General features: G+C 47.4%; 1 protein-coding gene across 1 annotated transcript in view; it reads left to right on the top strand.

Annotated features, from left to right (window-relative positions):
- The window catches only part of MARCH4 (membrane associated ring-CH-type finger 4), a 90,623-nt gene extending 68,989 nt beyond the window's left edge, over positions 1–21,634 (top strand). The window contains exons 2-4 of the mRNA XM_006906740.2: positions 1,583–1,738; positions 6,844–7,036; positions 21,248–21,634. Coding sequence (XP_006906802.1) covers positions 1,583–1,738; positions 6,844–7,036; positions 21,248–21,618 — 720 coding nt within the window. The 3' untranslated portion in view covers positions 21,619–21,634. The remainder of the gene's footprint in view (positions 1–1,582; positions 1,739–6,843; positions 7,037–21,247) is intronic.
- Positions 21,635–23,097: the final 1,463 nt, after the last annotated feature.

The raw sequence follows: 23,097 nt of genomic DNA on the forward strand, positions 1-23,097 counted from the left end.
ACCTCTTGGCCCCATAGCCAGGCACTGGAACCAGGCCAAGTCATGCTCCCTTTTCTTAGATAAGCATGTTGAGCCCTGATGGTGCCATATCCAGAGGCATGATGGTGGATCCAGGACTTGTTATCAGTTGTGCCCCAGCCCTTCCAGCCCTGTCTCATGGCTGCTGCTTGGGAAGCAAGGAGTACAGCCTTCACTGTTGCTTGGCACTATTGTCAGGGACCAGGAGTAGTGTCTTTTACCTGATCGGTGATTTGACATGGCTGCTTAACAACCCGATTAATCAAACCCAGCTCGTCCTGCTAGAATTAATGAGCCCAGGAAATGCTGCCATGAATAATGAGGGCTTTTGCCTCTCCCCTAGCACCTCTCCCCCGACACCCTTCTATTTCTTTCTCAGAGACACGCAGCAGCTACTCACTGCTGAGGGCCTTTAGGCCTTCGGGGGAGGGGTGAGTACCCAGTGAGGTGGGCATCTCCCGCCTTCTCTACTCTTCTTCCAGGAGCCACAGCTGCCCACCTGAGCAGGAGGCTGGCCAGGTTCTAAAGGCACAAAACCTCTTGTTCATCAAACAGATATGCATGCATTCCACTGCCAAAGCTGGGTGGAGTGTCTAACTGTTTCAGGTACTGTACTAGGTGCTAAAGATGCAAAGATGAATAAGATATTGTCCCTGTAAGGTGTCACAGTGCGGTGACGCAGGGACAAATGGGGGAAATGCTATAATGGGGGTACAGAAGGGCCTAGAGCCATCTTGAAGATGGCCTGTCAGTATTGGAGAAGCAGAGTGGGTCCTTTGCCTCCTTGCTTCCAATTCCCCCAGACTGGGCTTCCCAGCCACTCCCAACAAGGCCCAAGGCTGCCAGGTGGGACCTGGGCTCAACCTCCTAGGTCCCTGGAGTCAGGCCTGCCCCCACCTGCCATTTTTTTTGTCACTCTGGGACCCAGGTGGAGAGGCTTCACAGAGAACACCTGGGTCTCTATGTGCTGGCCTGCAGAAGAGTGCAAAGGCTCAAGATCAGAGCTCTAAACTTGGGCAAAATGACCTTCACACTGTACTTTTAAACTGCACGAGCTGTTAACATTGCATGAGCTGTTAACATTGGATTTGGAGCGTTTACATCAAAACTGCCTCCCAGATTCCCACATGTACAGCTGGTTGGAGCTGATGGTAGCTGTCCCTTTAACCTGAGTTTGGCACCTCCAATTTGCCCCATTCCCCACCATGTGATTTCTGTCACTTATGTTGCCTGTCTGAACCTGAGAGCATTTGAGTCAGAGACTTCCAGCTAAGTCTTTAAAGAGAAACCAGTAAGACGCTGGTTTGGATGGCAGAGGGCGTCTGCAGAAAGGGATCCACTCATTTTCACAGAAACCCTAGACTTGGGCAGCACCAAGTGGGACCTGGGGCTCAGAACTAGTAGTTGAGTACATTGAAGTTGTTTGGCTCCCACAGTAAGGGTGGGGTCTGGTGCCTCTCAACAAAGCCTGTGGCCTAGTTTGAGCTGTGTGGTCTGACCCACCCAGCCACCTGACTGCCTGCTAGACTCTGGGCTTCACCACCCTCTGCCTCTCTCCCTGCAGGGGGAGCTGCTGAGCCCTTGCCGCTGTGATGGCTCGGTCAAGTGCACGCACCAGCCTTGCCTCATCAAGTGGATCAGTGAGCGGGGCTGCTGGAGCTGTGAGCTGTGCTACTACAAGTACCACGTCATTGCCATAAGCACAAAGAATCCTCTGCAGGTACAGCTGGGGGGGCTGCATGCTGGCTGGGGGCACGCGGGCCGCTGGGAATGCTGGGGGCACTTGGGCTTGGGTACTCCCACACCCCGCTCTTTCCTGCTGGAAGATGATTTCACCTAAGAGTCAGGGCAGTTTGGAGAAAAGGAATGGGAGGGGCTAGGTGGGCAAGACCTTGGCATGAAGGCAGGAGGAAATGAGATAACTTTTGTGTTTTCTCTTAAGTCTCAGCAAGAAGAGGAGGAAGGGGGTGGGGCAAAGCGAGAGAGAAATAAATATAGATGTACAATGAGTCAGATGGAAGAGAGAATGAAAGAGTTAATGATGGATAGCTGGATTGATGGATGGAAGGAAGGAAGCAGAAAGGAAAGGACAGGAAGAGGAAAAAAGGAAAAAGAAGGGAAGGAAGGAAAGAAAAAAAGAAAAACCAGAGGTCCGAAGAGAGCAGAATGGTAAAAAGACAGAGGGTGGGAGGAGTGAGGAGAAAGACTGAGATAAAGCGAAGGCTGGGGAAAGAAAAAGTAAGGAGTGCGGAGAGTCAGTGACACGTCCCACAATTTAAAGTGCAGGCAGTGCATCTAGAATCTTGTCAAGATGGAGACGTTGATTCAGGAGTCTGGGAGGAGGCCTGAGAGTCTGCATTTCTAACTAGCTATCAGGTGATATGGATGTTGCTGGTCCGCAGACTGCACTTCTTATGATAGGGATCAGAAAACAAAAGAAGAAGAGACAGGAGACAGAGGCAGAAGAAAAGAGGAGAATGGGCAATAAGGAGGAAAAGAGGAGACACCATGAAGAAGCTACTGTAAAGGGCAAGGGCGGGGAGGGCCAGGGCTGGGGGTGGGGTCTCCCAGGCAGATTCAGACGGAGCTAGACCTGTTAGAACTGAGGGATCTCCCCTCCCCCCTCCCGCTCTGCTCTGACACATCCATCATCCCAGAGGAGCTGGCAGGCCCTGCATCACCTCATAAATCCTCCAAGCTCAATCCTCCCAAGCTTTCCCTGGGAAGCACATACACACATAGAGAGAGTGCTTAGCTTTTGAAAATACCTCCATGTATGCATGGTCAGTCAATTAAGTTGCCACATAATCAATTAGCCAGCAGGCTAGTGAGGATGGGAGTCTCAGTGGCCTACACAATTGTTTCAGTCCTCCTCCCTGAGGGAAAGGGGGAGAGTCGATCCTGCGAGGCCAGGAGGGCCGTGGTCTGGTGGTGATGGTCTCTGCATGGAGGGGCAGCTGAAACCTGGAGCTGCAGTGTCTAGGGTGCTTTATTTTAGACACCATGCAATTTTACATGGGGAGCTGCCAGGTATGAGTGGGGGGGGGGCGCGGGGGGCACAGTACCTACATGTGGACCAGGGCGGTATATTTTTCTGGAAGGAGGCATTAAAACCCCCGGGCGCCTCAGTCATCCTGATGGTGTACCAAGGGGTCAGAACAAGAGGCACCTCTCCCTGCGCTGGCTCCATCTTTAATCATTCATTTCAAATTTTCTAGTGTCTTAAAATAGCAGTGTCGTGAGACAGCTGATTCCACGCTCTGGGTACATTAACTCTCTCCTTCTTTCTCGGCTGATTCAAGACTTGGAGAAGGGTCCGAGTCTATGCAAGCCCCATCCCAAAGTGCCCCCTTGGCTCATAAACAGGCATAAGCCTTTGACTTGTAAAATAAAAAAACATTTAGTGATAACTTTTTCCTGGGATTAAAAGAAATGTTACTCTAATCTCATAAGTACAGTAAGGAAATAGCAGTATTGACAAAATTGTTCTATGAATTTATTATTAACTTACTACCATGATTCTGTTGCTCCTGGAAATGCAATGGTGTATGCTCATTCAACACCATTTCACTCTCCAGATAGCACCAGAAGAAGGAAGTAGCTTGGACTAGCAGCAATACTGTGTAGTTGTCGCCCACATTGTCCCAATTGTGTGTCCGGGCCCGGCCAAATGTGAGACGGCTGCTTGCTCGGCCACAGTGGGGCAGCTCTACTCCGCAGTCAGCCTGACTGTCCGCAGGACAGGATAGAGCAGGCGGCCCCGCAGCAAGTGAGCGGAGCGATGGATGGGGGCGGAGCTACCTCTCGGCTTGGGGTGGGAAAGTTTCTTCCAGGGCTCGGGTCTCTCACCTCTTGGTTCATGCCCCAGACAGAGTTGTGAGAAACAATGGTCACCACAGCACATTAGCTCAGGGACCTCTCTGCAAGCTCTGGTTCTAGCAGAAGAACCACTGAGAAAGGAAGAATTTCAGGCCCTGTGATCTCAAGGCTCCGTGGCTGCTTCTTACCCTCCTACTATACCTGAACTGGAATTATATTAATAAGTGTTTAGTTGGTGCTTATTAGGAACCAGTAAGTATTCTAAATATTCACATATATTATCTCATTTAACATCGAAAACAACCCAGTGCAGTGGGTACTGTTTTATTCCCAATTTACGGATGAGACGATGAAGGCACAGAGAGGTCAGCAACTTGCCCAAGGTTACCCTGGAGGAGCAGTGTTGCATCCCAGGGGTCTACTCCTAAGTCTGGCCCTTAATCTCTACCTCATAGTGCCTGGCACAGAATTTGTTGAGTACGCTTAGGAAGCCCCCACCCCAACATGCATAATAACTGTATTTCTGCTAAAACATAATGTAGAATAGGAATGATGGCGGTCCATACCCTTCAGAGCACTGATTAAAGAGTTATTTTATTTAACCCCACAACACTAGAGGAAGTGGGAAAGACTAATAATTTCCATTTCTATAAAAAGGAAACTTGATAGTCTTTATGATGCATTGACTTTGCCCAGGTCACGATCCAAAAGTTGGAGCAGACCTTGGGTAGAGCTGGGTCCCCTGGCCCCATGCTCAGTGCCCCTTGCTGTTCTAAGGGAGGAAGCAGCTAGGCTTGTGCTGTTCCTCCTTTGTCTCTGCAGTCACTGGTGCTACAGACAGGTCAGGGCATGGAGAAGTTTCATGATACTGCAATCAGAATCTCACTTGGAAAGAAGCTCCAGGTGTCTGATAGTGGCAGAGCCTGGCACCTCTGGAGCCCTTCTGCCCTTCCCAGCCTCTTTTTGAGATGTCAGTATTGTTCTCTGTTTTCTCCTTGCAGTTCTGTTCCTGACACCTCTCATGGAGCCTCACAGGGGACAGATAGGACAGCCTTGTCCATAGCACGCCCACCTCACTCCTTCTTCAGGCTTCAAATTGTAGTTGGGGCTCTGTTTAGTTTCCACAGGTGGCTTAGGGGGTGGTAAGAAGGGGCTTTAGGGATTAAGAAGACCTTTCTGTGCCTCTCTACTTGGGATTTTTAAAGTCTGGAGGAGGACATGAGAGTTATTGATGACTCAATGGTAGAAACAAAAACCTCAGTCAGGAGCCTTTTTCACAGACAATGGGGCAGGCTCTGGAAAAAGCGTTTGTTGTATATGAGCAAAGTCTGTAGGATCCAGCTCTCTTCTGGAAAATTCCCTTGTTATGTGTAACCCTAGGCTGGGGGAAGCAGTGGAAAATTTAAATGCCCAATTACCTGTAAGGGGATGCTATCTGTATAATTAAATGTAAAGGCTGATGTCCTACATCTAGACTAGCAAGTGAAATGTTTTCCAATGGTTACAATTCCTCAGGGGCCATTGGTCAGACCAGCTGGAGCCAGAATCAGTGCTCTCATCCAGGCCAATTAACACATAGTGAGGGCTCACTGTTGGCAGATGGAAGGTAGTCTGCCTTTCCTCCACTTATGGCTGATGGCCTTCTGGGGGTGTTCTCTGTAAGGTGTTATGCAAATTCCTACGTTCAGGAGAGTGTCCTTCCCTCCACCTTCCCAAATCTGATCCTGGTAAAACTGTTCACCTTCCCTGATTAAAAGTGTTCAATACCATCACGTTAACTCTTAGGACAAAGTAAAAAATCTGTGTTTATTCTTCAAGATTCCACATGGTCTGCCCTTCTTACATTCCCGGCTGTCTCATCCCACACTCCTTTTTGCTCTTTCTGCTCTACCCACTCTAGTCTTCTTCCAGGTTTTCATACTCGCTGTGCTTTCTTCTGCCACAGGGCCTTTGCACATGCTCTTTCCTCTTGCTGGAGCACTCCTTCCTCCTCTCTTTGCCTAGTAAACTCACTCAACTCAGGCATCGCTTCTTCTAGGAGGTCAAATCTCCCTACCAGAGGCTTTCACAGTGCCATGTACCTCCCTTTCTTACTCCTGATGAATTGCAGTTGTAAAGAATTATTCGGTTGTCTGTGTTTCTTAGATTGTAAGCTCCATGAGAGCAGAAATCTTGTATGTTTTTGCTTACTACTTCATTGTCGGCACCTAGCCGAGTGGCTGGCTCCTGGAGAATACTCAGCACATATATGTTGAGTGATAACATGAATCAATCCCAAACTAAAATCCAACTCCAGGCTCATTTAAGCCTCTGCTACCTAGACCAGCCACAGAATAGTAGAATATCAGAGTTGAAACTCGCCCACACCTTAACCTTCAACCCATCCATCATTACTGCTATTAGTATAATATTTTTTTCTGTTAAAAAAATGAAATCTCGGTATTCATATATAGTCAGTAAATTATACTGTTCTTATTTCTCCCCCACATCCTGTGTTTTCTCCTTGCCTGCTGAATTGGCGATCTCTAGCATGTATATTAAATGGCATGCCAGGTGTTGTAGAAAACAAGTACAAAAAAAAAAGGCCTCTGCCCTCTCACCACCCATTAGCGTGAAAATAAACAGTGTTGCTCTGAAAAGAATATTCTGGGCCCTGGAACGCCACCCACACTAGCTCTGCATTTTCACTTCTTTCTCCTCATTTCTCTGTCCGTATCATAACGGACCATAAAGGCCTTCCTTCCCGGCCCTGCCCACCCAGAATCCCCTCCTTACAATGACTTTTGATCATTTGGCGTGATATAGATTTCCTCCATATCAAAAGTACAATGTAAAACACAGAAATTTGCAAACACATCCATTGTATTACTGGTTGGAAAGCCCTGGTCTAAATCCTAAACCAGAGGTGAAAGGTTGGGGGCAACAGAAGGAAGAGGGTTGGGAATGGCCTGGAAACGAGGCGAGGGCATCTGAGCAACAGCTAACCTACTGTTCTCTTCTCTGCAGTGGCAGGCCATCTCTCTGACAGTCATTGAGAAGGTTCAGATTGCGGCTGCCATCCTGGGTTCCCTCTTCCTCATCGCCAGCATCTCTTGGCTCATCTGGTCGACCTTCAGTCCCTCGGCAAAATGGCAGCGCCAAGACCTCCTCTTCCAGATCTGCTATGGGATGTATGGATTCATGGATGTGGTGTGCATAGGTGGGTCTCGGGGCTTGTTTCTATGGGAAGTGGGGAGCCACATGCAGGTGAGTTAGACAAATCCCTCAGGATCCCATCTTCTAGAAGATCAAAGCAGAGAAGGCACCGACCTTGAAACCTGTGAGATCAGGAGGGGCCAGTGCCTTAGTTTTGAGGGGTGAGTAAGGAGGAAGGGGGAGCAGGGAAAAGAAGGAAGATCTAATTCATTCCTAAGCAAATCTGCCTCGCCTGGTTGAAAATAAGCATAAGGAGGCTTGCCACTAAGAAGATCTGAAAAAAGGTCAGTTGGTCAGTCTATCTGCCTCAAGCAGGAGGTGGAGAGCTTCTCTGCTGTGTACCGTGGCTGCCAAGCCAACAAGGGATGTCTGGACACTTAGTTCCATTCTCTTCACGGCAAAATGCCCAGAAACAGCATTGATGTTGCCTGCCCCCCAACCCCCTCCTTTTTTTCAGCTTTCCATAAGCCAGTTCCAATGCCCAAGATTTCTCTAGTCTAATGGTTTTCAAACTGTTTGTGGCCCCAGGGTTCCACACATGGCTTCAGGACCCACCTTCCTGAGGCAGGGAGGGGATGCTGCCCAGACAGGCTCTGCCTCTTCACCCCTGCTTCTCCTGAGCTTCTGTACTTTTATCTCTTTACATATATTTCCATTCTAGGTAAGATTCTGTTTAAAAGGCGTCAGTGTTTTAGGAAAAAGTTGGAAACCCGTCATTTGAGTTCTTCCGTATCTCATTCCAAAACCTCTGCTCCCCTCTCTTCCATCATGTTAGGTTGGTTGGTGGAGGGCTGGGTCTTTTTGTTTTTCCCAAGAAATGATTTGTTTTTCCCAAGTAACCGAGGAGGTGGGGAATGGTCCTGGCTTTCTCTGAGTGACATGAAGCATGCTTAAGCACTGGTTGCACATCCTACCGGAAACTGTCAGATGACTCCCCGCCATCCCGAGCCATAGTGCTGACGGCATTAGTGTTCCACAGTTGTCCTGTTCGGGCATTTGTTTGTGTATTATATCAAATATGCTATACGACTCCATTTGGCAGGAAAACCTCTATTAGCTAGAATTTGATTGGCATGATATTAACGTGCGTTTCTCTGAGATCCTTTAATATTAGAATCAGAGATGCTGTAGATTTGCATACAGATTACAGTAGCCAGAGACCAGTGATAGTGGGACTTGTATGCTTGTCTGCATCTTGCTGCCTCTCCATGCTAGCTAAACCAATACATCAACCCCCAGTTTAAGAGACTTTTAATGATGGCACGTAGGCGCTGAAAGAAAGACCGCCCAGGTGTGGAGGGCTGTGGAAGAGAGAGGACTGTTAATGGGAGGAATTTGACTTTGAGGCATTCTAATTTAGCTCCCTCTCCCACAAAACTCGGTTCCTACTCCTGCTGAGGCTTGAGTTGTTGATGCCAGAAACCAGGTGTGTCTCCATATGGAGGCATAGGGCTCTGGCATGGAAGGGGAAGCAGTGAAGGGCCTTCCTGTAGGGGCCCCTCCAGCTGCCCTTCATTCTCCTTCAGGCAAGCTTTTGATCTGTCCCTGATGTGAGCTCCTACGAGACATGCTTTCCTGTCACATGGTGTATTACTCAGCGTGGGCTGCAGTAACAGTAACAAACAACTCCAAAATTGCAGGGCCTTATAACAACAAGCATTTATTTCCCATTCAATGGTCTGTGAGATGGCTGTGGCTCTGCTGGGCTTGGCCGGGCTTAGCTTCTGACTGTGCACTGGGTTTGGGCCTGCTGAGTGTCTCTTGGTGCTCTAACCCAGGCTAAGGAAGCAGAGACCATGAGAGTATATTCTTCTCCTAGCCAAGTGCAGGAGCACAAGAGGGCTGATTAAAGCTTGCAAGGCTTCTCAAAGCTTCTGCTCAGGACAGGCACACTGCTCCTTCTGCCCATAGGCGTTGGCCAATGCGAGTCACCAACATCGAAGCCCCACGTCAAAGAGGTGGTGGGCAGGGAAGTATACTCCTCCTCTCCTGGTGGGAACATGGGTGAGAGAGAAGCATAAATACCATCTACCATTCAGGGCTCCATAGATTTGAAGACTGAGAGAACTGAACATAGAAGAAATCATACAGTCGATCAGTACAGCTTCCTTGTTTTGCAGTTGGGAGAACTGGGTCCCAGAACAGGGAAGTAATCTGCTCAAGGATTGCTCAGCTGGGATTAGAAGCAAGTCCTCGTTCCATCGGTCAAGTGCTCTTTCCATTAGCCCTCTTGCATCAGCTAGCAGAAGTCCCGCAGTGTCACTTATGGGATACCTACAGATGCCATCTGTGACTGGTACACCTGGGCCCACTTATAGGAGGGGCCCCCACAAACATGCCTAACCCCTGTGGGTCTCAGCACCTAGCACCCCTGCTCCGGCCCGCCTGGTGCTCTGGCATCTCCTGCTCATAGTGTCTCCTCCTGAGTAGGGCTCCAAGGCACCGTCTACTCCTTTGTATCTTTCTTTGCTCCTCTTTCTCTGCCCGCTTCCCCTGTGGCTCACTTCTATCTCTCTAATCCTTTCTCTTCTTACATACATGTGGCACGCAGCCACTCAGTTTCTGGGACAAAGAGAGTGAGCTAAAGATTGAGAGTTTTCACACTGTTTTCCTTACTTCTAAGCTCTTACGAAAACAATTTCCCAGATGCACAACTACACCCTAATTTACCCATTCTGCTCTGACAAGCCAGCGACTTCTTGGAGACAGCCATTGGATGGGAGAGGAATGCATAAAGACCCTGACTGCTCTTTGGTGCCATCCAACAATGGTCAGATACAATGATATTTAGACTATCTAATCTTTAAAGAGTTTAGATAACTCTATATCGTTGATTGTAAATGAAGCTAATTCAGTTCCAGAGCATGCCCCCGGGGTCAAGGAATAGTCTTCCCATTTTTCAGATGGTAAAACTCTGAGACTGAAGGATCTGTCTTAGGCTGACTCAGGCAGCAGAGTAGAGCTCCCAGTTCAGTCTTTTCCCAGGAGAGGCTGTGCGGTGGCGAAAATGCTGGGAGACAAAATTTTAAAAGGAGCGACCAGGGGTCAAGAGAAGGGAGAGGGAGGTTGCGGGCAGTTGTTGGGATGCACAAGCAGATTCTTGTGGTAGATGTGATAATGGTGATTTTGATGATGGTGATGATGCTCAGTAGTGATGATAGTGGTTTTCAGGGTGAAGTTCAAGGATACGTCACTTCTTCACTGCAGTGTTCTGCCTAGTTGAGAGAAAACACACACTGCACAAGTGGTTGTAAAGTATCAGCTCTTGAGGGGCTCTGTGGAAGGGAGAAGCAGGTGCCACCTGCAATGTCTACCTGGGATGTCTTTATTTTTAGGCTCGACTAGACATTCAGATTCTCAGAACTACCAGAGGGCACACTTGGTACCAGATTCACTTAGAAGGATGTAGGGCAGGAACCGCATCCTCCACCAGGCAGATCTGGCTTAGCTGTGCAGATGAGTCCTTGCCACACTCCATATTCTAGTCCAAGGCTAGTCTCCTGGCCCCCAAATGATAGCTCATAAGGAAGGGGATGAGACTCACAACAGTGAGTGTAGAGTTCACCTTGGCATAGTTTCCAGGGTCCCAGCAAAAGTCTCTGATTCCCTTTCCTTATCTGTGAAATAGGATAATAACACCATCTTCAGAGCGTTATTGAGAGGACTGAATATGATGGCATATATAAAGGAGCAGGCGGTCATAAATATCAGTGACCAGGCTAGGAGGCACTTGATCAGGGTAGATTCTGCTTGTAGTAGACCCTCCATGAAGGTTTGCTAGGGCTGTTAAAACCTGAATCCAGTCACAGCCTGGAGACCCTGACCCTGCGTCCTCACATAATTGAGAGTCTGCTGTTATCTGGAACAGCGCTTCTTCTTGAAGCTTTTGGGTCCCCTCGTTCGTGTCCCCTCAATGAGAAGATCTGATTACATCGAATGTCCTCGTTCCACCTGCCTCCTCTTCCGTCATCTCTAATGACGTTGTCTGCCCCAGCAGAGAAACTGACCGAGCCTCACGGAAAACAAATGGGACATTCTCTGCTCCAGTAGGTCAAATTATTAGAATTTAACAAGAGCAAATTAATTAAGGTCTTTGGCACCAAAAACATTTCTTTTTTCACTCCACAGAACCACGGGATTGGCCACCAAAAAGTCAACTCTGCAAAAATGAGGACCTCATCCTTATCTTGTTTGTTTTTTACTTGTGAGAGCAGTGGGCCAAGGGAAGGAAAGGGAGCAACATTTCTGAGATTGTTCCAAATCTTTAAAATACTCAAATATGGTAATTAACAAGATTATAGAAATTCTTTTTGTTTAAGCTTCCTCTGTGTGCTGTCCATTTAGGTTCTTTCCTAGGATTTAGAGATACCTGGTATCTGTCCTCCGAGATAAGGGGATTCAAATCCTGATTTAGAGCAAGTAGGAAGGAGGTAGGGGCAAGCAGCACTGTAAAAACGTTATTTTTGAAATGTGGTTTTAATTCGCGTTAACTATAAAACACACGCACCACAAAGATTCCTTCCTTTTTTCTCTCCTTTGGGCTAGAAATGACTCTGCCTGTCAGACCTCTTAATTCTTGATTAGGAAACCGAAGATTTGGAGGAGGCAGCCTGGTGCAGCAGAAGAGACTAGGAGGGAGACAATCTAGGTCTGAAAACCAGATTAGCTACCAGCTGCCTCTCTGTCTGACCTCGGGCAAGCTACTTCTCTTTCTACTACTCAGTTCACTCATCTGTAAAATGAGAGCGTTGAACCTGATAACTTCCGAGGTCCTCTAGGTCTGACATTCGAAGGTTCTGAAGTTATTTCCGTTGTGAGAAGATACCATAGCTCTCAGGGGTTGGCGACGGTGTCTGTGGGGGATTCTCAGTAGTGTCGGCCCAGGCCAAACAACTGATGAACATCAATTGTGTAAATGAGCGAGTGATGCTCAGTCCATGTTCCCTCATCTGCGTGTGACTTACCCGATTACTTACCTGGATTAACTGGTAACTCATACCCCATCCACTCCCTTCCTCACCCCCCAGGGCTTCCCATGTCCAACCACCTCTCTCCACAGCTGAGCTGCTGGATGCCTGGAGGATGAAGATGACTGATTTAGAAGCAAGCATACCAAGTGAGCACTGTCCCCCTCAAAGAGACCCGTTGGGAGGCAATTCACTTAATCCAGTTGTGCTGACAGGGCTCAAAATATTTTAGGATCACCTTTTGAGAGCTGTCTTCAGTGCCTCCAGCACAGTCTTTAGAACAGATTCAGGAGTGGCATGTCTGTCCATTGACGGTGGGTTTGTGGCTAGAAATAGCCCAATCTGGTAAATAAGGTAGATATTCGGGCCAACGAATACATTTTGGGGACCACATGAAACATGCCCAAATCTGCTTTCCTCCCTTGATATTTCAGTTCGGATAACTCGGGCAGATGTGTAAAAACACAAGGCCCCAGATTTCAGTGGTTTCATGCAATAGAAGTTTCTGATCTGTGGGGAGTTCTCCACACAGAGATTCAGAGGCCCATGTCCCTTCCACCTTGTGGCTCCACAGTCTCCTCGGGCTTTTGAATCTTTTATCTCCAGCTAATAGAAAATAAAAAGAGAACGTGGTTAAGGGATACACAGACACAGACACACATGCTTTCTCCCTCAATACCCATTTTCTAAACCTTGGTCTGACTCCTGCTCACATTCACTACCAGTCACCTGGCTCCACCTGGGTTGAAAGGGCTGAAAATAATTTCTTTTCAGTGGCAGCTCTGTATTAAGGAAGAGAAGTATGAATTTTGGGTGGACGATTAGTCATTTCTGTCACAAAAAAAGCCTATCTCACTGAGAGATTTCTAGAAATGTTCTAAGCTAGGATAGCCTAAGAGAAAATATTACAGTTCCCAAGGGTAATCTTTTAAAATTCTAAGAATTTTAAGACAAAACTCTTTTTGAATATAGAAGTTGGGCATGTTTGCGTAAATAAACTACTTCTGTACCTTTACAATAACTCCTTTAAAAGGAAATCTTGTGATATTTAATAATAATGAAAATAAAATAATAAGCAATACTTATTATTCATTATGTACCAAACACTGTGAAAGTGCATTGTGTGCCTTATCTTATTTATTCTCTACAACCCTTTGATATAGTTACCACTATAACGCCCATTTTTCTAATGTGAAAACTGAGGCTAAGAGGTAAATCAATTAAGGTTATACAATTAGAACCTCGTTTTATCTGATTCCAAAGCCCACATCCTTAACCACTCTGTATTAACAATGTAACATGTATTAAAACATATTGCGAATTCAAATAGAAACTACATACACATACACATACATAATTTCAAAAAAAATCATTTCCTCTCCAGCTGTGCTTTCTGGGGTAAGCACTTGACCTTGAGCATAGAGGAGGAAGCAGCCCAGACACATGGCATTGTTCTGTTTCTGGTGAACACAGAATTTATGTCTCACTTCATGTACAAGCTGTGTATCTTTAGGCAAGACATTTAGCTTCTCTGATCTCAGTGTCCTCTCCTGTAAAGTAGAGATAATATCACCTATCAAACAGGGTTTCTGTGAAAAGTAGATTACATTTTCAAAGCCCTTTTAGAGTGACAGAACATAGTAATCATTCAATAAATCTTGCGTTGTCACCATCACCACCACCATCATCATCGTCATCATCACAGACCATGACCTTCATCGTCACCATCCAGAAAGGCTGAGAAATACAATTCTTCTGTATCTATCCAGACAGTGAGAGCTCTAAGCTTCATAAAGAAACTCCACAGAAAAAATCTACAGTATCTCAGGGCATAACTTCACACACACTTCCCGGAATAGACCTCTCGGTTATACTGATGCAAGGCCCTTTGGTGCTCCAGGATATTTCTCTCTCCTACGCAGTCCTACTGAGTTAAGCTCACTTCATTCTGAAGTCTCAGCCTTCAGTGATTTTCCAGCAGAATGACTGGAATGTTCTCAGTGTGACGCGTTGAGAAACACTGTACAGCTTCACCAAGGTCAACTGGCCCAGCAGGGGCCCTGCTAGGAAGGGAACTCTTTCAGAAGTCACTTCCAAGGGGACAACTTCTCCCTGGGCACTGACAAGTCACCGAGAGATGCAAACAGGAGAAGGTAGCTTTGATTCACTCTAATAGAATTCTCCGCTGGTTGAGTCTTTGTTGCTGGAAGAGTTGGGTGACTCAAAGCATCTATCAAACTCAGAGCATTAGAGTCAAGGTGAGCCTGTCCAAATGGGGCCCCTGGATCCAGATCTCACCACCTCCTCAGGGAGGTGCCCGAAGTACAGCCAGGCTACACTTGTGAGAAGCATGAAGCTGTATCCCTGGAGAATATTGGGCTGGTGTCCTTGTCAGGCTGGCCTCTCCCGGCGGCACCTTGTGAACCCGCCCAAGATAGCTGGTTCTATTGGTTTCTCTTTCACACTTGCCTTTAGTGCAGGTTCTGATGGGACTTGCTAGCCCCTCGAGGGGGGAGCACCTGGAAGATGAGTGCTTGGCAATGGTGGGGCTTCAGGCTAAGTCTTGCCCCACAGTTGTCTACAGTGGGTAATTCTTCAGAGGTGGGGAGCACCCCTTCACTGGCACTTGGTGGGAGAGGCGACGCGGGTACGAGGCTCGTCTCCACCTCAGTAGAATCAGTCTCTGGAGCTCCTTTCAGTTCTAGCATGTTATTCATTGATAAACAATGACTCAGGCCAAGGACTGGGAAGGACAGTAAGGAGACAGAAGAACAGGTGCTTATGTTTGGGGGTGGGGTTGGCAATAAAGAAGGAGGAAGAGGTATGAGTGGGCTTCTTCTGTCCTGTGATCTCCTCCAGCCCAACAACAATACCATGTGGCACTGAGTTTTAAATGTGTGCCCAGGACTGGGCCAGCCATCAGCACACAGATTACCTTATTTAATCTCATAACAGCCCTGTATCAGGAAGGAGCATCAGCCCCAATTTACTGATAAGAAAACTGAGGCTCGGAAAGAGGAATTAACTTACCTAGAGCCACAAGGCTAGTAAGTGGCAGGTGCTTTGAATGGTCAATACATATTCATCGGTGAGTTGACTCTGAATTGTGGGGCTCTAAGGTCCTTGGGTCTAAGAGAGGAAGTAGCCTTTTCTCCAGTGGCCTTACATTTTTATGTCTGTCACATCCGAAAGTAGAGTATTTCTTTTATTTATAATACATATATATATTTTTAGTCACAGTTTAGAGCCTTTTGCGAAGGAGTAGGCCAGGATAAGGACCATGTTCTAGGTGGTGCTCCTCCAGTGCAGTCCACACCTGGCAGCATCGCCGTTACCTGGGAGCTTCTTAGAAATGCAAATTCTTAGGCTTCACCCCAGATCTACTGAGTCAGACTTTCTGGAGATGGGCCTGGGAATCTGTATTTTAACAAGCTCCCTGGCTGATTCTGATGCATGCTAAAGTTTGAGAAGTACTCTTGTTAAATTAATTAGAAAATCCCAGAAAAGGACTCAATCAAAACTTACTGGGTTTCTGCTATTACCATGGCTTCTGATTTTCCATTTTCTTCTGCTACTTCTCTGCCTCCTTTCACCAATAGCCTTCTTTCCTCCTATTCTAATATCAGTCTCAGTCTCTCTCTCTCTCTTTCTCTCTCTCTCTCTCTCTCTCTCTCTCTCTCCATTCTCTGTGCCACTTCCACCCATCTTATTTCTCTTCCATCCCTTCAACCTTGCCCACTTTACCTGTCTCTATCAGATGAGCCTCACCCATCTTCCTCCATTAAAAAAAATTCTGCCACCCAAGGAATCAATAAGTACTTTGTAGAGCAGGAAGCAGAGGAAGGGCTAGGGAGTAGATGTGAATAACGTAGTTTGTGCTTTTCCAACTTTTGCTGAACAAGCATAATCTACACAAACATGTGCACCTTCCTCCCCTTCAGCCACCTATCTATTAAAATGGTTTAATTACTTTCTGAAAATGAGACAGTTAGATAATTAGAAGGCAGCATTCAGACCAAAAATTTGAGCCACCCTCTTCAATCAGGGTAAAATTGTTTGATCGAGAAGCTAATTAAGAATCAAGTGTAATGGCTCTGGTTGGAAAGAGTTAGTTTGGGGCTTCAAAAGATGCTGCTTCTCTCCCTGGGCTTCAAAAGATGCTGCTTCTCTCCCTGAGGCCCCCGTCTTCTCTGTCGTCACCAAGGCTTCATTAGTACCTAGGACCATGTTAGCTTCCCAAGCCTCACCATACCTGTCCTCTAGAGGCTTATGATTTAGAGGACAGAGTATAGCAGTGTTCAAACAAGGCTTATGGAATAAATGAATGCTGCAGTGCCACGGTGCGTAGGCACGTATTCAAAAGGATGAAAAAAGTGATAGGAGTTGGCACATTGGGAAGGAGTGAGAGAGAGGGCAAAGAGGAAGTCTACTTGTCCAGAATCAGGCAGGCCAGATCAAGGGGTCCACAGGTTGTTTGCAGAAGACATAAACTCCTTAAAATTATAAGGACCATTTGTTTGTCTGGTCTTTTCCCAGGGAGATAGTTCTTAGTTTTCATCAGATCCTCAAGGGGTACATATCCGGCAGATTAAGAAACTACTGTCTCTCCTTCGATGAACCTTTGAAGACTTGTTGCACAAAGTGCAATTTCAGAAGCTGTTAGAATAGTGGAGGAAAGAATGGCAACAGGTAGCTGTCTCGCCTCCTAGAATCAGTGTGTTAGAGGTTGGAGAGGCTTTGAGGTGTTCCCCTCCACTCTCTTTGCTTGACACTGAGGAGGCCGGAGTGACTCACTGCTGTTTGCTCTTGGGAGTCAGCTCCTGCCCCCAGAGTCCACACCAGCAGCCCCTAGATTTACAGTTGCTGTAAATCCTATCGTGCTTCATCTCCGATCATGTCACTCACCGTCACAGGTCTCAGCCTCCAAGACCACGCTAATGATACAAACAACCACTTTCCTGTTTTGCTCTTCCCTTCACCAGCCCCATCTTCCCAGCCCTTCCACTGTGTTCTCTGGACCTCATGGTCCATCACTGGCATCCACTCCTCCGAGTGTTACTTTCCCCTCCCTTTCACTGCAACATATCTGTCTCCTAAGGACATTGTTTCTTGTATGGCTGTCTCCAGTGGTGGCTGCTTTTTCTTCCATATACTTATTCTGTGGGGCCTGGAGGTGGGGTCCATGTCCTTGCTCCTCATTACTACCAAACTGCCTTTCTTTCTTTATCCTTCAGGAGCTCCCACCCCTTTGAGGTGCATGTCATCATATGTTCCCACCTCTTTTCCCTTCTCGATGCTGTTGGCTGCTGACCACCTACTAACGTTCCTTGATGTACCTGGCTAACACGCTCCCTCCCACCATTCCTGACTTACGCACCTCTATAGATCCGTGGTTCTCAGCTGAGGTGGTCCATCCCCTAGGGGGCATTTGGAAATGTATGAGGTTTTTAATTTCTTTTTAAATATAGTTGTGTCCAAGAATCTATACGGAAATTTACACTGTCTTATAAATGACTCCCCTTTGTTTTTCTTTATTTGTTAGGGCATTATACTCATTAAAAATAAATAAATAAACCCTAGCGATTTATATTATCTTATGAATTTCATTTCAAGATAAGAGAGGAAGTATTAAAATACATTCGTTATAAAAAGGGAGCAGTTGGTCTGATAGCACTGAGGGTGGCTGATGCTGATAATCCATCCAATTCTTCATTCCTCCAAAGTTTCTTTCCTCCAGCCCGCCTCAACCCCACTCAAGTGGTCACACCCTCGGCCTTGCCATTGCCAAGAACCATAGCACTTCCAAAATCTGGATTTAAACATCCCATTCTCTGGGTATTGCCCCCATCTTTGTAGTTGACTGATTTGTTGACGGCTGCAAGGAAAAGGCAAGGAATGCAGGTGACTTCTTTAAGCTGAAAAGGCAATTCTCCAACTTCATAGAAACCTCTTGGCATTGATCCTATAACTTTCCATTTTTTGTTATTCCTTATTCCTTATCACTTCCCTCCTGCCCAGCCTAGATTCCACGGTCCAGTGGAATAACTACTGTCTTGCAAACATCCATAATTCTCATGCTCTCTCCTGTCTTACCTGCCTGGAGAAACAGTCTACACTAACTAAATCCAACTCTTCACTCCACAGATGCACCTAGCAAGCAGTTGAAGGTCAGAAAAACCGAAGCAATGACTAGACTCACTTCAAGTTTAAGGTCACAAATTTCAAATGGACACCGAACACCCTCAGACAATTCTACCACATCTCCTTTGTAAATTCACTTTCCCAGTTTCCAAGATAATTATTCCCCACCTTCTCTTTTCACCACAAATTGTCAACACTTCCTCCTGTCCCTTCCACCACAGCAGTTGACTTCCTGGAAGATAAAGATGCACTTGGATGAGACTACCTGATTTTCCCACTATCGCTTCTACCATCCGACCTCCACCTGTGCCCCCGAGCCAATGGTCACTCCTCATTTCGCTTGAGCTAACCTCTCAACAATATTTCACAGTTATCTTGAGCTAACCTCTCAACAATATTTCACAGTTATCGCGTTCTCTTTCTCTGAAAGATATCCTTCTCTAGACTTCTGGGTCTCCACATTTGCTAGTCTTGTCTCTTTTCCAAGATTTATTCCCCACCTTCTCTTTTCACCACAAATTGTCAACACTTCCTCCTGTCCCTTCCACCACAGCAGTTGACTTCCTGGAAGATAAAGATGCACTTGGATGAGACTACCTGATTTTCCTACTATCACTTCTACCATCCGACCTCCACCTGTGCTCCCGAGCCAGTGGTCACTCCTCATTTCGCTTGAGCTGACCTCTCAACAATATTTCACAGTTATCACGTTCTCTTTCTACAGTCCAGTGGAATAACTACTGTCTTGCAAACATCCATTCACGTTCTCTGAAAGATATCCTTCTCTAGACTTCTGGGTCTCCACACTTGCTAGTCTTGTCTCTACACCATTGATTGCTCCTTCAGAGCCTCCTTAGCTGATTCTACTTCCATCAAATTGCCACCCAACCTCTATACGAGAAGCCCCCAGGCTGTCCTTGGCCTTCTCTCATCTGCCTACCTTCTCTCCCCAGGAGATCTGGGCTAATACTAAGGCTTTGAATTCTACCCCAGCACTGATGACTTCTAGCTCCAGGCCAGACCTCTCCCTAAGGTTCAGACTCATATGTCCCACTGCCTATCTGGCCCTTCTAGTGAGTTTCTTATCAGACATCTTAAATTTACCATGATAAAAATATCACTATCAACTGTGGTAGGCTGATGAATGGCCCCTAAGGACACCCAGATCCTAATCCCTGGAGCTCGTTGATGTTACCTTACATGGCAAAAGGGACTTTACAGATATGAGTAATTTAAGAATCTTGAAATGGGGAGAGTATCCTGGAAGATTCAGGCGGGCCCAATGTAACACAAGTGTTTTAATAAGGGAAGCAGAAGGAAATTTGATGACAGAAAGTAGTAGATGTGACATTGGAAAAAAGAGGTAGAGCGATATAAAGAAGAGGCAAGGAATGCAGGTGACTTCTAGAAGCTGAAAAAGGCACGGAAATGGATTCTCCCCCCAAAGCCACCCGAAGGAATCAGCCCTGCTAACACCCTTGCTATAGCCCAGTGAGACTGATTTTAGACTTCTGAGCTCCAGAACCATAAGAGAATACATTTGTGTTGTTTTAAACCGCTAAACGCATGGTAATTTGTTGGAGCCCCAATAGGAAAAAAAATGCAGTCGCTGCCACCACCGCACAAGCCCACCCCCCCACAGTCGTGCTTTCCACATCTCGGTAAAGCGCACGGTACCACTGCTGACTGCTGACGCCCCAAGCTTCTGAGTTGCCCAGATTTTTCTCTTGACTCACACCTCACCTGTCAGCAACGTGTCAGCTCTACCTCTAGCAAACATCCTGACTCCAGTGATTTCTCACCGTCTCCACTGCTATCACCTTTGTCTAGGCCACCGGCATTTCCTACTGGAGTCATTACGTCATTTCCTGCTTGGTCTTTTGCTTCTGCTCTTGTCGCTCTTCAGTTTATGGTTTCACTGGAGCCAGAATGAACGTTTGGAGGGTAAACCAGATCACATGATTACCTCTATTCAACCCTTCAATGGCTTCCCATTATGCTCAGGATAAAATATACATTCCTTGCCACGGCCTACAAGGCCCTACCGCAGACTGGCTCCTGTCGCCCGTTATCTCCCTGCACGTCCCTGCTCATTCACTGCGCCCTGGCCAGATGGACCTTTTCCCCGACATGTTGCAATCATTCTCACCGCCTGGCCTTTGCACCTGCAGATCCTATCACTAAAATGCTCTCTTTCCACAGCTTCACATGGATCCCTCCTTCTCAGCATTTAAGTCTCAACTCAAACGTCCCCTCCCACGAAAGGCCTTTCCCGCCACACTGTCGCAGAAACAGAACCCTCAATGTCTGCAGCTCGTGGCTATTGAACCCTGTTTTATCTTCCTGACGGCATTTTCAGCACCCAAAATAGTCTCACTGGCTTGTTTATGTGTCTGCTGTGTGTCTCTCCACTAGAGTGTAAGTTCTCTGAGGACAGGACTCTGCATTTCCTGCTCACTGCAACACCCCTGATATTTGGCACATAGTAGGCACATAATTAATATTTATTTGCCTAATTGTCTGACGTGGTCGTTTTGGACTTTACCTTCCCACTGGCCAATATAACTGCATCAAAGTTCTTTCTCCCAGAGGCATATGTATTTTGGTAGCTACCTGTGCAAAGAATTAGCCAGTAGAATTTCAGACATCATTCAGCAGGTATGGAACGACCATGCTGTTTCTTTTATGGTGCCTTTGAAAGCATATGATTCATTAAACATCTGCTAAATACTGGGTGCCATGGATACATGGTAGAGGGAGGAAAAGATATTTATATTATACCTCAGTGGATGAGAGATTTAAAGTTTGTCAAGCGAAGAAGTGGGCATGTGGAGTCGAGGTAGGTAAAGGCATCGCTGTAGGTGCTCAGCTACTTCATGGGTCTGGTATGGCGACCCTGCGCCTCCTACCTACCAAAGACTTGCTGAGCCCAGGGATGTAGGGATGGAGCCACGCGGCACGGAGATGAAAGGTAGGTTTGTAAAGAACAAATCAAACCGTATGAATCCAGCTTCCCCCAGCATCTATGTCTGTTTATAAATAAAGGGAGGCTGTGATATACTTTCCCTCACTTGGTTTTTGTTCTTCTCTTCTCCCCGATGCCTCAGGTCTCATCATCCACGAGGGACCCTCCGTGTACCGCATCTTTAAACGGTGGCAGGCTGTCAACCAGCAGTGGAAAGTGCTGAACTATGATAAGACAAAAGACCTGGAGGATCAAAAATCGGGAGGCAGGACAAACCCCCGGACCTCCTCATCCATCCAGGCCAATGCCCCCTCCACAGAGGAGGAGGCTGCAGGCACCCCGGCCCCTGAGGAAGGCCCTGCCCGGGGAGCCAGCCACCACCCCTCAGGCCCTCTGTCCGATCACCACTGTGCTTACACCATCCTGCACATCTTGAGTCACTTAAGACCTCATGAACAGCGGAGCCCCCAGGGCAGCAGCCGAGAGCTCGTCATGAGGGTCACGACAGTGTGAGGGGGAAAGACCTGGAAGGGAGGCTGTGACTGTGCACGAGACGGGAGGGTGGGATGGACGCTGGTCTAGGGGGCAGGTGTGGGGAGGTAAGGTGTCACCCCAGGGGCCAGAGCAGAGGGTAGGCAGAGGATGGGGGCCCGAGGGGCCTGGGCGCAGGATTGGAGCTGGAGTGAGTGAGCCTGGTACCATGAGCAGTTTGGTGATTTCCAATCAGTCAATACCATTCTCCAACAAGAGCGAGAAGAAACAATACAAACTCAACGATGAAGTGCAATACAGACTGAACCTAACAAAACGCAATGACAAAATCGTCCAGTTGTGCCCATGCGCCAAACACCTGGAAGAAGCGGATGCTTCGGGGGAAAGCGGGCTGTCTGGTGGCGGTGCCCACGTGTGCACGTGTGGAGGGAGAAAAAATACAAAGGGTGCAGGCTGGGAAAAGCACTCGTGGCCTGCCTGGTTTTACCCTTGAGCTTGTTTGTCTTTCTCCGTGGGCCGTGATCCATGGGCAGTGGGTGGGAGGGATCGGGACAGGTGTGGGCTGGGAGGACACACAGGTTTGCAGCTCCTGGGCTTCTCTGAGTGGGGCAGACTTTCTAACTCATGTAACTTTCGTGACTCTGGGGTGGATGGCGGAGGGAGGGATTTGTTGGTATGAGTGGCCAGAGGGAAGGGAGTCCTCCTCCCATACGAACCTTTTACACCTTCCAAACCAGAACTCCCAACTTCAGGAGGGCTCCAAGAGGGCTTGGCTTTGGAAATGGATGTCTTTTTGTGCCCTTGTTACTTTATTTTATGGTGATTTGGCTCAAAGATGTTTACAGGACACACACACACACACACACACACACACACACACACTAGAGAAAAGTACAAATTTCCCATGAGTATCTCAAGCACAGTTCTGCTGCTGTGGCGTCAGCCTTCAAAGCTGTCAATCCAGGAACGACTTTCCCAACCGCTCAAACCCACCATGGCCAGGACACGCTCAGTGCCATGCCCGCTCCTGCTTTGGCATGTGCTGAAACCCAGGGACCCCACTGCAGGGCACCCCCTGCCCAGGGTCTCCAGGGAGAGAGCCGCTACAGTGAATGGGATGAAGTGGGCTGGAGGCACCCCGGGAGTGGAGTGGAGAGCAGTCGAAGCATCCCTTGCTGCTGGGGACGCTCCCCCGAGGACAGTGTGCTCATCTCTCAGCGCCAGTGCTCCCTGGTCCTTCCTGAGCAATGAGGCAGGCCCAGGGACCCTGGCAGGGAGCACTGTCCCTTGACCCTGCCTGCTGGTTCCCAGGACCCTGCCAGGGAAGGCCACTGGGTGGTCACTTGCAGTTTCTTGTTGTCATTGCACAATGGCTGCGTCATCCATGGGTATTCAAGGGACACTGTCAAGTACTTTTTTAAACTAGTTTTTAGGGTTTTTTAAAACTCTCTGTTGTTTGTATTATTCTCTTAAAAGCTTGAAAATAAAATTTCTTTCCCT

The sequence above is a fragment of the Pteropus alecto genome, unplaced genomic scaffold (genome assembly GCF_000325575.1).
Source record: "Pteropus alecto unplaced genomic scaffold, ASM32557v1 scaffold110, whole genome shotgun sequence".
Lineage (NCBI taxonomy): Eukaryota > Metazoa > Chordata > Mammalia > Chiroptera > Pteropodidae > Pteropus > Pteropus alecto.